This window comes from Panulirus ornatus, chromosome 47 (assembly GCF_036320965.1).
Source record: "Panulirus ornatus isolate Po-2019 chromosome 47, ASM3632096v1, whole genome shotgun sequence".
Lineage (NCBI taxonomy): Eukaryota > Metazoa > Arthropoda > Malacostraca > Decapoda > Palinuridae > Panulirus > Panulirus ornatus.
The window spans coordinates 5,843,072-5,856,504 of NC_092270.1; the positions used below are offsets into that span (position 1 = coordinate 5,843,072).

The 13,433-nt window shown below is 50.4% G+C and overlaps 1 protein-coding gene across 2 annotated transcripts in view; it reads left to right on the plus strand.

Moving 5' to 3' along the window:
• ssh (Protein phosphatase Slingshot) overlaps window positions 1-13,433 on the plus strand; it is a 185,175-nt gene that overhangs the window by 131,613 nt on the left and 40,129 nt on the right. Inside the window, exon 1 of one of the 2 annotated variants that reach the window (XM_071689542.1) lies at window positions 2,888-3,604. The exons of the other annotated variant lie outside the window; for it this stretch is intronic. Coding sequence (XP_071545643.1) covers window positions 3,384-3,604 — 221 coding nt within the window. The 5' untranslated portion in view covers window positions 2,888-3,383. Of the gene's footprint in view, window positions 1-2,887; window positions 3,605-13,433 lie in introns of those variants that run through there. 2 annotated transcript variants of the gene reach the window in all.

Here is a 13,433-nt window from a genome sequence, read left to right on the forward strand (position 1 = left end):
CTACTACTACTTCTTTTTCTTCTTCTTCTTCTTCTTCTTGGTATTAATAGTATCATCATCATTATTATTACTATTATTATTATTATTATTATTATTATTATTATTATTATTATTATTATTAGTGTTAGTAACAGCATGTAACGACATCATTGGCTCGTACTAGATTCCGTTAACGGCCGCCAGAGCAAGGGCGTTTCAAGTGTCGCCCATGTTTGTTTATCGTTCGAGTCTAGTCTTGCCCGCAGCTGAGGGGACGGTCGAGTACGCGCAGGAGATGCTCCACACTGGTCCCCGGGAAGGCTCCTTGCTCCCTCTGTGTATGTTTTAAACCTCGGAGCCGCAATTTACGGGAGTTTACCCAAACAGGGGATAATTCTTTGACTTGCGCTGTGTCAGGATGCAAGAAACCTGAGTGTGAAGCCTTGCGTGTGTGTGTGTGTGTTGTGTGTGTGTGTGTGTGTGTGTGTGTGTGTGGTGGACGATGGTCAGAGAAGGGTGTGGTCGCGTCTCCCAACCCCCGCCATGTTTAGTGGTGGGGGATGCACCACCATCTGCATCGTTGTGCTGGTTGGAGGTGATGGTAGGGGCGTGATGGTGATGGAAGTGGTCTCATGGTGTGGTGATGGTGATCGTGGGTGGGTAGTGGTGATGGTGATCGTGGTGTATAGTCAGTCAGCCTGCGCGACACTACTTCCCCCTCAAGGGATGCATGTCCCTCTCTCGTTTTTCCCTTCGAGTTATCCTCACCTTTTTTTGTTCTTTTTTACATATGCTTCGCGCGTCCAGATAGGTGTGCCTGCAGGCTTTCCTGTGTCTTAGCCTCGTCCAGCATACGATGCGGTGGTCGTGGCGTTGCCTTAACTCCACACACACACACACACGTCCGCCGTTATTGCCATGGGAGGCTGGTGGTTCACACGCGCCTGCCTCCAATGCAGAGGTCAGGTGTGGCACTTGTCTTCTTCCTCCCGTTGATGGAGTATGTCTCGCAGGCGGTAGAGGGAAGAGCGTGGCGAATGAAATTTCCATACCCAGTAGACTATCTATATATTTAACGGCAGCTCTCTTGTGATGGGAATGCTAAGGTTTGCGGAAGACAAACACATTAACACACACACACACACACACACACACACACACACACACACACACACGTAAGATCTCGCCCGTTCCTAGAAAGTAGACAGGCTACCCATAAACCCACCACTACAGCTTCCAGGTGTTCCAGTCTTGGGCGGGAACGCCTTCTGATTCCATATCCCGAGGAGAAGCAGTTCCACTGCCAGGTATAAGTAGGCTCTAAAGTGGTCATTTGAAACTAATCTGGCCAGGGAAGCTGAGTTTGGTCGAGAATTGTCGAAGGACTTGGGTTATAGGGAATGATAGAATCGTGGCGCTTTGGGAAGAGTATTACTTTTTTGGTATATGATGAGTCAGAAGCGGTGTGTGGGTCGGGTGTTTAGTTTGGTGTTGATATAGATTACGTGTGCTTAAGGGGCGTCGGGCAGAGGAGGTTGGGATTCTGGTCTTCCTGTTAGTATGGTGGGGGACTTAGTCTGCCTTGTGATGTAATTGGGGACTGGGACTGCCTGCTTGTGTGATGGGGACATTGGACCACCTGCTGGAGTGCTGGGGAGCTGGACTTGCCTGCTGGTGTAATGGGGATAATTGGACCACCGGCAGGGGTGGTGGGGAGTTGGACTTGCCTGCTGGTGTAATGGGAATGATTGGACCACCGGCTAGAGTGGTGGGGAGCTGGACTTGCCTGCTGGTGTAATGGGGACATTGGACCACCGGCTGGAGTGCTGGGGAACTGGACTTGCCTGCTGTTGTGTGTGTGCCCCTGGAGTCGTGCGCGGAGCGAGGCCGCCCGCCACAGCACTCATTCATAGCCAAGTGTGGTGCCCCGCCTCTCCTCCTCCTCCTCCTCCTCCTCCTCTTACACTGACTCCACTCCCTCAGGATGTGCCAGAAGGTCACGCTCTCTATCCCTTCTCCATCTTCTCCCTCCGCACCTCACGGCCTGTTTGCAGGCCGTGGGAGGAGGCATGCCCCCACCGCGACACCATGGCCACTTTTCCTACCATAATGGTAGAGGTGTGCCATGACCACTCTTCCTGACGCAGGGGGAATGGAGTGCGCCACGACAACCTCTCCTCCTGCCACAGTGGTAGGGGTGCTGAATGAGCGCCTCCTCCTGCCATGATGGGAGAGGTGCACCGTGGACACCCTTTCTTTCCTAATGGTAGGGACTGAACACCTCTCCTGCCTAAGTGGTAGGGAGCGCATCATAAAACAACCCCGTCATAACGGTGATGGTGCATCATGACCACTACCTTTCCTGCCTCGATGGTAGGTGTTGCATCATGACCACTACCTTTCCTGCCTTGCTAGTAGGTGTTGCATCATGACCACTACCTTTCCTGCCTCGATGGTAGGTGTGTATCATGACCACTACCTTTCCTGCCTTGATGGTAGGTGTGCATCATGACCACTACCTTTCCTGCCTTGATGGTAGGTGTGCATCATGACCACTACCTTTCCTGCCTTGATGGTAGGTGTGTATCATGACCACTACCTTTCCTGCCCTTATGGTGGGAGTGCACCATGGCCCTGTGCCAAAGCTGTGGGCTGCCGCAACTCGACAGTTATCTCACCAAAGGTTTCACTTTTAGCTCTAAGAAAAAAAAAAAGGAGTTGGGTTCTCTTAAGAGACAAAATTAGAGCATTTCGTGTAGGTTTTTGAGAATTTCTGGACCAGGGTACGAGATTCTTGCTGTTTGTGTTTTGAGGATGCGTGTGAATGTTGAACGTGAGTGTGTTTGGTAAGGTGTGCGCGCGGGAGGTTGCGCGGCATGGGAGGGGCTCTGGGGGCGGCCGTGGTGGTTGATCAGCTGAGCCAGACCAGACAGTGTACCTCGGGACACCGTGGTGAAAAGACGTGTCTGTCAGCTCATCCACACTTGAGTGCTCTGTTTTGTGTGTGTGTGTATTTGTCTGTGTCTACTCCAGGTCCAGCTTTGAGACCACGCTCTTATCTCAGGTGGTGTCATGGTACCACTGAGCCATTGTGTTAAGTCCCCCTACGCACTCTGTCAGGAGGTACACTTTGCCCGCAGACCGCACAGAAAACGGTGATTTAACTCTTCCAAAGTTACTGTGTGATGTGTTTCACAAGAATCACCATGTATTCAGCCGCCACCAGAGAAATTGTTATTTAACGCCGGTGTGATGATCACGCATTTCTAACTCTCGTCTCGCGTAGTTGAAGTGCCCGTTTAATGTGGTTGTGCACGAGATTAAGCCAGGCGTGAGACAAGCGTGAGGCAGTATAGTGAGAGGAGGGAGAGAGAGGAAAGGAGTCCGTGAGAGGTGGAAGGACAATGAAGTACGGTAAGGAGATCCCCCTCGTCGGGATGTTGGTACCCCTCGAGCGCAACAACCCAAACCTCCTGATGAAGGGATGCGACAAGAATGTGGCCGTGGTCCGCGCCCTCCAGAAAGAGCGCCGCAGGAACAAGAGGCGCGAGAAGGAGAACCTATGGCGAAGGAATAACCAGAGAAACGCCATGCAGGAGCCCATCGTCATGCACTATCCGGCAAGGTAAGGACATAGGTGGACTAAGGACAGTCATGCCTGCAGTAAACCATTAGTTTGATAAGATATTGTTTTGTGTTTTGTTCTTCTTTGAGAAACTGTGTAAGCAGTTGTTCAGAACAGTGTATTATATACAGAAGGGTTAACGTAGGTGGTTCACCTTGTGCTGGTGGGAGGCAAGGGTCAAGCAGCAAGGCAAGTTACAGATTGAAATGTCACGTGAAAGGGTGGAAGAAGAAATGCATCGATGCTTTGTTTGGTCAGACTTCAGTATAAGGTTTCTCATTGTGGCTAGTACTATTATTGTGCTCTGTTCCATACATTGTCGTTTGAGTATGGTTAAGTAATCAGTAGAGAACAGTATAGGCTACAGGATGTAATGTTGATGTTGGAGATAGAAATGAGGTGTGTATCCAAGGATCGTCCTTGGGTACTGGTTCATAGCACATGTGTTTGGGTTGACCCCTCACTCTCTGGCCGGCTCAGTAAATGTCATCCAACATTCTTGCCGCCAACCACCACTCCATCTGAGGCCGTCTGGGGTCACGCGGGTCACTTCGGGGAAAGTTCCTCGCCTGCACTGACCAGGGGAAAAAAAAAAAAAGAGCTTGCATTTTCAATTTGGATCTCGTGAAAGTATGTTGGTTGGATGGTTGCTACGGCGTGGAGGCAAAGGGCATGAGGGAGCCAGAGGTCTCGTCTGCAGCACGCCCGCGGGTTTTTTTTTTTTTTTTTTTTTTTTTACTGGCCTCTCGGGGGAAAAAGTTGGTCATACTTGGCCACGAGGGTTCTCCTTGGTGGTGGAACGGAGGGAGGAGGAGGAGGAGCCCAGAAGGTGGCAGCGCCTCGCCTACCAACCGTCCAATGATAATGCTTCTGGTCCTTCTCCTCTGCAGACCTTCCTCCTCCCAGGGGTCAAGTCTCGCCTCTCTGCTCTTCCTTTATAACATACGCTTACCGTCCCATCTTCGCTGACTCCCTTTTTTTTTTCCCCCCTCCTCTCCTCCTCCTCCCAAGCTTGACAACTTTCTCCTGACTCCTTCCACCATTCTGGATGACATCATACTCCGCTGACGCCTTCCACCTTACAACACGCCCTCCTTTCCTTCCGGCTGACAACACTCCCTGGCTGTGGACTCCATCCTAACAACTATCTCCCTCCTCCTCCTCCTCCTCATCCTTCCAGCAGGTGGTTCCCTCCAAATTGATAACTTCTTCCCCCGTGACTCCTCACCTTTCTGCTCACCCTTACCTCCCAGCGAACGACTACTCCACTCTCCCACCTGACTCCCTCCTTCCTTCTGACTTCTCTTCCTCTCAGCCTCCTCCTCCTCCTCCTCCTGCTGACTCCTCCTCCTCCTCCGCAGCTGCTGACTCCCATGATCCAGGGGGGTGTGTCGGGGATGGGGGATGAGGAGGAGGAGGTTGGATGTCGGAGGACGTGGGGGCCTGGGATGCAGAGCATCACGGCAAAGCCGCCAGGGAGTCTGGCTCACAATAGCTGTCGTGAGGGGGGAGTCATAATCCACCGGTCACTCACATGTGTATATATTCGCAGCATTACCCGCACGGTATGGCCATTTGAATAGAGCGCTTCTTCAGGCATCATTCTGTCATTCTTGCTTGAAAAAAAGAAAGGTCGAGTGAGTATCGTGGTGTATGGAGTTTAGTGTTGCTGAACGGCAGCGTTCATGCCCCGGAATACACGCGAGTGAATGGAGAGCGTTGTATCATTGGAATTAATGGCGGTTTCTCCCTGTATTTACAGCGTAAGAGGACTCTTAGTAGAGTTGGCTCTCTGTTTTGACCGCTGGTACTCTTGTTATTTTATGGAGCACAGATGATAAATGTGTTTACGTGTGCGTCCGTGTGTGTGTGTGTGTGTGTGAGCGAATGAGGCCTTTTCTTTGTCTGTTCCTGGCGCTTCCTCGCGAACGCGGAAACGGGGAACAAGTACGAAAGAAAAAGAACAGAGAGAGAGAGAGAGAGAGAGAGAGAGAGAGAGAGAGAGAGAGAGGTGGGATGGTGGTGTATGAACGACTGCAGGATCGCCTGCACCGCGGGATAGGTTCGCAGGTGGTTTCTCGTGTCGGCCGCAGCTGTCACCGGTCACTGCAGCGGTTGCCAGCTGCAGCGACGGAGACTTGGGGTAGGAGGAGGAGGACGAGGGGGGGCTGTCCTCTCCCCCCCTCTCTCTCTCTCTCTCTCTCTCTCTCTCTCTCTCTCTCTCTCTCTCTCTCTCTCTCTCTCTCTCTCTCTCTCTCCCACAGATACCGGGACATCCCTCGCTGCACTGCCCTTGGTTTACCCTGACCTCAGGTTACTTGGTTAGCCCCACACTCTCAGGTTACGTCCCTCTGTTTTAGCTCCTCTTATCGTCTATCTTTCATAGTTTTTAAAATCTCTCTCTCTCTCTCTCTCTCTCTCTCTCTCTCTCTCTCTCTCTCTCTCTCTCTCTCTCTCTCTCTCTCTCTCTCTCTCTCTCCTTCTCCTTCCTTGTCTTCACGCTCCGAGTTTCTTTGTCCTTTATTTGGCGCAGGTGGTTTTGTCGCTCAACCAAGCGCTGCTCCCCCGACGCAAACCATCCATCGCGGGGGCGTCTGTCTACTTTGTCTCCTGTAGGCAGGTCCGTCCTGCAGGTGCGCCACATGCTCTGTTGTGTATCTTGCAGGTGAACACGACTCTTTATTGATCCACACACACACACACACACACACACACACACACACACACACAGTGGAAGTCAGTGTCACAACTGTTGTTTCTTGTCGGTGTTGTGGCTGGATATGGGACAATTTTTCTATTCTTCTTGCTGGTTGTTGAACTTCGCTAGTGTTAGTTTTATGCGTAACTCTCTTCGAAGTGACGTTGGGTTTCTTTTTATATGATATCTGATGCTTTTGCCTTCTAATTAATGAACCCCTTTGAGCACGACGATGCTACCCAATAGGTACGATGGCATGGCCCTTTTGATTTGACCCTCACGGGTCATTTTGATGACCCGGGCTGCGGCAGTCATCGGTCATGTCGTGGTGCTCCTGAAGTAAAGAGATAAACCAGCCGGGGGGAGAAAAACAAACCCGCATCCTATGTGTGTCAACAGGACTATAGGCTCTGTGTGGTAAGGCTACACCTGCAAGCTGGTGGAGGAGGAGGAGGGAGGTTGGGTCGTACACGTCCCTGAGACCAGGCAGGCCCTGGCAGGCCGCCGGGACGAGACGCAGGTGGTGCTGACGCCAACCCGTGATAACGACTCCAGTTATAGTGTGCAGCGATGCTCCCTCGGGCCTCTTGCTGCTCCTTGGTGGCTGCATGATAACTGCTGTGCTGGGGGGAAGGCATTGTATTACAATGAGGGTTACTTGGTACAACAGTTTAAGGGATGTATAAAAGGGAGGACCATCCCTTTCGTTCTTTTATATATATATATATATATATATATATATATATATATATATATATATATATATATATATATATATATATGTTGGTTGATTGGTTATAAGAATAGTTGATAGACATGGCCATTTTTGAAGTGGTTGGTGGGCAAGTCGATGTTGATACATGAGACAAAATGCTTCCAGTAACTGTAGGGTAAAGTTGATGTCTTCATTTTGTATGTGTAAGTAATGTGAATTGCCAGATAAGATTACTTTGCCGTATTCTCCGTAGGATTTCGACCTTGGGCATTGTCTTAGGACGTTTGGATGTGTTTGCTGTCCGATGCAGGAGTTGTGTCCTGAACGCTTTTTTCAGTATTCCAGGATCAGTGTGTATGAATCACTAAGTAAAACGCAGTGTGTGAACACTGTGTTCTGTCGGTGTTGGCCACTGTGATGCAGAAACACTCACCAGAGCGTCTTAACTTAACCTAAGCTAACCTAGAGGCTAGATTAGGAAACGTGTGTGGTAAGTGAGCAGCGACAGCTCGCCACAATCCAAGCGGCATTTCCTAACTGTTGCTCCGGGTTGAATGGTGTTGTTTTTTTTAAAGTGTCACGACAAATGATTCTGGGATAAAGACGAAGATCTGGTCATTCTTTACTTTTGGCCACAGTTCCACTGTAGCGTCCCAAGTACATTGTGTTTGGTGGTTGCATCTTCCTTCGCTGCCCGTCAAGCGACCGCAAGGCATGGTAGTTGATAGCATCTTCGAGGTCTATCATCATCTCAGGCGAAGGTTAGGTTCTAGGAACATCGGTGAAGGATCGTCGTCAGGGAAGGGCCAGCCAGGACTGAGAGACATGCCAAGGGCTGACAACAACAGAGATGTGGCCGACGCAAGGAAATCACCACGACTTTTTCGTCCATTTACGCATGTTCTTTCCCGGGAACTAGCTGGTCTTGAGCGAGGCTCAGACTGTTTTCACTATCATCACATTAGTAATCACTTCATTTCAGCAGGAAATTCGGAGGGTTTAGATAAAGAAAAAGATCAAAATACCATTGTATTGTTAAAGTATGGATATGCTTAGGCTTAAATCACCCCCTTTTCTTTCATTAGGAGACAACTTGGTTTAGTTTGTAGTGTGTGCTTCCTGCCCCGTGTGGCGGTGACTGGGATTGTGTGAGGAATGTGGTAGTGGTGTGGCCGGAATGCTGCCATGCCCGCTGCGAGATGAGGGCACTGCTGGCTCACTTGCTCTACTGGTCATAACGACTCCCCGCCCACACGTGTTGCACTCCTCTTGGTTCCTAACGGATCCATTGCTATCGCCTTGACTATTCGTGCACTGCCAAGTGCACTTGGTTATCTGTGTGCATTCGACGTCAAGGGAAAGTACAGAAGTAAGTGTTCATGAACTCGCGTGTAAGTTAAACACGGGCGGGAGGCGAAGATTCAAAACGTGCACAAAGATAGGCTGTCTTGGCGGCGTCGGCTCCTCCTCCTCCTCCCCCACGGTTTTGTACCGACTGTTGTTGTTGATGATGTAACCGACCTTCGCCCAGTGTAGCAACCCGCGCAGGCTAAAGCTCGCGGGCTTATTCCACAATACATCACTTGCTGCAGCTCTGCCAGTGAAAGGGTTATCCGTGGGCTTCTGGTGAGAGGGAGGTGTTGTGAGGAAAAAAAAACTCGTTGCTTGAGCCAATATTACGTTAACTAACAAGCCGGTGCCATATACATACACACCACCGTGTCTTAGTGATGACATTCTTAAACTCGTTCGCCTACTCCTTTTGAGGGAATGTTATTCGTCGTTGTAGCCTAAATTGTACCGTCTTATCGGCGTGTATACAACGTAAGAGCTGGTTATGCTGGGAAATGTGAGAGTAGGGAGGGATGATGATGTGGTGGTCACGGCAAACCAAGTGCAAGGGTTGGTTGGCCAGCACTTGGGGTGTAGCTTTCTCCAGCCGCGACTTGTGTGTGTATGTACGTCACACTCGTCCTAGAATTCCTCACATTCTTAAGAGAGTCTGCTTTGTTACTTATATGATTTTGATCGTGCAGCATTTTAAGGGTGCATTTTAAGACGATATACGTACTCATAAGACATATACATACTCATAAGACACACATACTCATAAGACTTATACATACTCGTAAGACATACACATGCTCATAAGACATATACTCAGTTACATTGCATTTGTTTGTTTTGAATGCCATCCTGGATTCTCATAACGTGCCTTTCTCCTCCTCGGATGACTTGTTAATTGTGACTTCTCTTTCACTTGTGTATCTGAAAGGCCAGCCACAGAAGCCAGTAGCTCTTAACCCGTAGGAAAGGAGGGTGGTACCAGTGCGAGGCGAAGGGACGTCATCTTGCCCCAGTTTGGACAGTGGTAAGGGAGAGAGACGAGAGAGAGGGTTGGGGGCCCAAGTAAATGTCTTTTACAGTTATATGATAAAGTGTTGACCCTGACAGACGGACGTTTCCGGCGGACATTCTAAGGCTGGCTTCAGCTGTGGATCACAGTTATTTATTTAATATATATATTTTTTTCAGTATTTCGTTACGGCTGTGAGACTTGTGGATGCCGTATTGTGTATTGCGTATGTGTATGTGTGTGTGTTGCGTATGTGAAATGAACGAGGCGTACCCTTGAACCACAGCGGGAGGTGCAACCTTTTGACTAGATTTGTAAGGATCAGGCCAAAGGGCAAGGCCCATAGCGACGCAAGGTTGCTATCGATGATCACCCCCCAGCCTTGTCTGATCACCCCAGCCTTGTCCATCGATGATCACCCCCCCAGCCTTGTCCAAGGGTCGCGCCGTCATGCTCAGGAGGGTTGGCATACCTTGCCGTGTGCTGGGCGCGCCCGCCCCCTCACGGTCAGTATAGACCGAGGGGGTCATCGTGAAATGTGACGAATTAGAAGAAGAGGCGGTGGGTCGGCCTGCCTGCTGCCTGCCTGCCTGCCCAATCACGAGTGACCTTCATCTCCCCCACACTGGCGACGACCTGCACGTGCTGGGATGACTTCGGTCAACGCGGCATTGCTTTTAACAGCTCGCCAGGCACGCTGACTGCAGTCTATGGTGTCATGTTCTCGTCGACCACAGCTGAATTATAGCGTTTGTGTTCTTCACATCGGCTGGTGGGTAGAACTCTGTTCTTGGTTGTGGCTGGTGTATAACGTAGCGTTTTCGACGTGGGAGGAGTGTAGTATAGTGTCCTTAAGACTAGTTGAAGTATAGCATGGTGTTCTATACGCTGGGATGGAGTATAGCATGGTGTTCTATACTCTGACTGGAGTATAGCATGGTGTTCTATACTCTGGCTGGAATATAGCATGGTGTTCTTGACGTGGCTGGAGTATAGCATGGTGTTCTATACGCTGGCTGGAGCATAGCTTAGTGTTCTTAAGACAGACTTGAGCGTGGATAGCCCAGTCTCCTGTTCTGACTGGTGTATGGTGTTCCTGTCTGCCTGGTGTACAACGCTGTGTTCTCGTCAGGGGTGTCGTCTTGGGTGTAGAGTTCTTGTCACGCGCTGGTGTAAAGTGAAGTGTTTTTTGTAGGGGGTTATTGGCTGGTTTCTATTGTGTTCTTGTCGCTGGCTGTGGTGTATCGCGCTGTTTTTAACTTCGGTGCTAGGGAAGTCTTGGTGTGTTATCCGCTTCACGCTCACGCTTCGTCATGTCTGCTATAACAGTAGAAAGTTGATAACATCGTATAAAACATCTCGCGCAGGCGCGCACACAACTTTCATTTTTACAGTAATCGTGGGCGAAAATGATGCAAGGTTTGCATGCATGACAGATGTCGGCTTTGGGCATAATTTTCTCTCTCATTTTCTAATAACGAATATGTTATTATGCTGGTAACGTAGGACGGCTCTGGATAACGCAACAGTTGCAATACGCTGGCTGGTTGGAAAAGCGTCAGCGTGGATTGTGATGAGCGATTGTTACGGTGTTATTATTGACGCCACATGCCATACCATTTTAACTTTTTTTCCACCTTTGAAAAACCTTCTTCTATTTTTAAGGAAGCATACTGTCTTATATATATATATATTGTATAGTTGGTATGTAAAGGAAAATTCATGGTCTTTCATCAAGTTTTTGAGCTGCTCAGTACAACCCATGAGTGTGATGGCGTGACCTCTGACCTGACCTGAAACTCATCATATCTATGGATCGCACCGTCGTGCTCAAGGGATTAAAACTACTTTGGTTTTTTGTTTTATGAGTGTTGGGTGTGGGAGTAGGGTGGCCGACGTGGTGCGGTAGTGAGGATGAAAGTGTGGGTGGAAAACAAATTATGTAGTGCGCGGAGGAGGAGGAGGAGGGTGAGGGAGGGGGTGTTTCTCAGTGGCACACCCACAGTCGCACGGCTCTCTCTCTCTCTCTCTCTCTCTCTCTCTCTCTCTCTCTCTCTCTCTCTCTCTCTCTCTCTCTCTCTCTCTCTCTCTCTCTCTCTCGCCGGGCCTGGGAGTGTGGAGGCGGCGGCATGCTCCCCCCTCTCATCATCCATCACAGTGGATTGCCCTGGCGACGTGGGGTCGTTTGTGCATCATCCATCGTCGTGGATGCTGGCGACGACGTGTGGTCGTATGTGCACATATCCGTCGTCGTGGACGCTGGCGACGACGTGTGGTCGTATGTGCACATATCCGTCGTCGTGGATGCTGGCGACGACGTGTGGTCGTATGTGCACATATCCGTCGTCGTGGATGCCGGCGACGTGGCTGCGTGCCCCCCATCCGTCACCATAGATGCTGGTGACATGGTCGCCCACAACTCTGCTGGGTCATACGTAAGTCGGTGTTTGCACACCACGCTCCTGGTGCCAGCCTAGTATGTGCGCATTTCCCTGTCATTTGACCCAGTAAATTGGCCGCTGTAACCCCCGTGGGGCTTGTTAACTATCGCGGCCTAGACGACCCTTGGGCAGTCTTCTGTTCTTAGTCGCCGATAACGATGTGTGTTGCGACGCTGGGGTCTGGTGGGGGTTTTCGCGCGACTACGGCGCGACTCGGTGGATAGAGTGCTACCGGCTGATGACAATTTTTGGACGTATTCCAAAGATGAGGTTTATGCCCGCCCCCTACCTCCCTTCCTCCCCCTAGATTGAAGTGGGTAGTATGGATAGGGTATTGAAGAAGCCATGTGACGTATAGAGAGAGAGAGGGAGAGAGAGAGATACGGGGGTGTTGGAGAAGTTCTGCGAGAGAGGAAAAAGTGAAGGTAATGCCTTTATTAGGTGATAAGACATGGTAGTGCTGGCACTGTGTGTGTGTGTGTGTGTGTGTGTGTGTGTGTGTGTGTGTGTGTGTGTGTGTGTGTGTGTGTGTGTGTGTTCGTGTGGCGGGGATCTGCCGCCCTTCCCTACCCCCGCCATTCACATCCCCCCCTCCCCAGACTCGACCAGCAGGCAACCAGCCAGCCAGCCAGGCACCGAGCCATATACGGAGTTGAGTGAAGGGTTTTTCCCTCCATCAGCTGCTGCCATGTCGGCCACCCGCGCGCGCGCGCCACCACGTGTTCCCACAACGTTCCGTCTCTCCCCTGGGACACTTGTTTATGCTGCACGCGCGCGCCATCTGCCTCCGCTCGTCTTGGTCAGGGTCACAGCTGACTCCCCCACTGTCGCAAGCGCTTGGTTAGGTTCCCCGTTCGTCCGCGTGTGTGCGTGTTCTTGAACTTGCTTGTGTGTCATTCATGCCGTGCAGACTGAGGAGCCGAGTTGGTGCTGCTTGACTGACTGTAGTTGGTTACGACGGTACGATCCCTCAGTACGACTCGTCTAGTACGACGGTACGATCCCTCAGTACGACTCGTCTAGTACGACGGTACGATCCCTCAGTACGACTCGTCTAGTACGACGGTACGATCCCTCAGTACGACTCGTCTAGTACGACGGTACGATCCCTCAGTACGATTTCTTCTAGTACGACGGTACGTCCCTCAGTACAATTTCTTCTAGTACGACGGTACGATCCCTCAGTACGATTTCTTCTAGTACGACGGTACGATCCCTCAGTACGATTTCTTCTAGTACGACGGTACGATCCCTCGGCCTGGCTTTTGACACTTAAAAACCACCGTGAGGGTCGGGTGTCAAAGGCCAGGCCACCATTCCCAGAAGGTCGTGCTCAAAGTGCAGTTATTACTTCATTATCATTTGGTCTGTGGAACATTTCATGTCGTCATGTTTATGGATGTTTATTTCAGTCTTTTTTGTTTCATGTCTTTAGCGCGGGCGTGTCCTATGTTGGGGCGCTCTTGCATTTGTGTATTTTATTGTATTTGTTTTGTTAAGCGAGCTGAAGGTAGTGAGTGAGTGAGTGAGGAGGAGGAGAAGGGAAAGCGTTCGTCCACGCGTGGTGGAGGAGGAGGAGGGAGGGCAGGCGAACACTGGGGCGCGTTTACTTCCATATT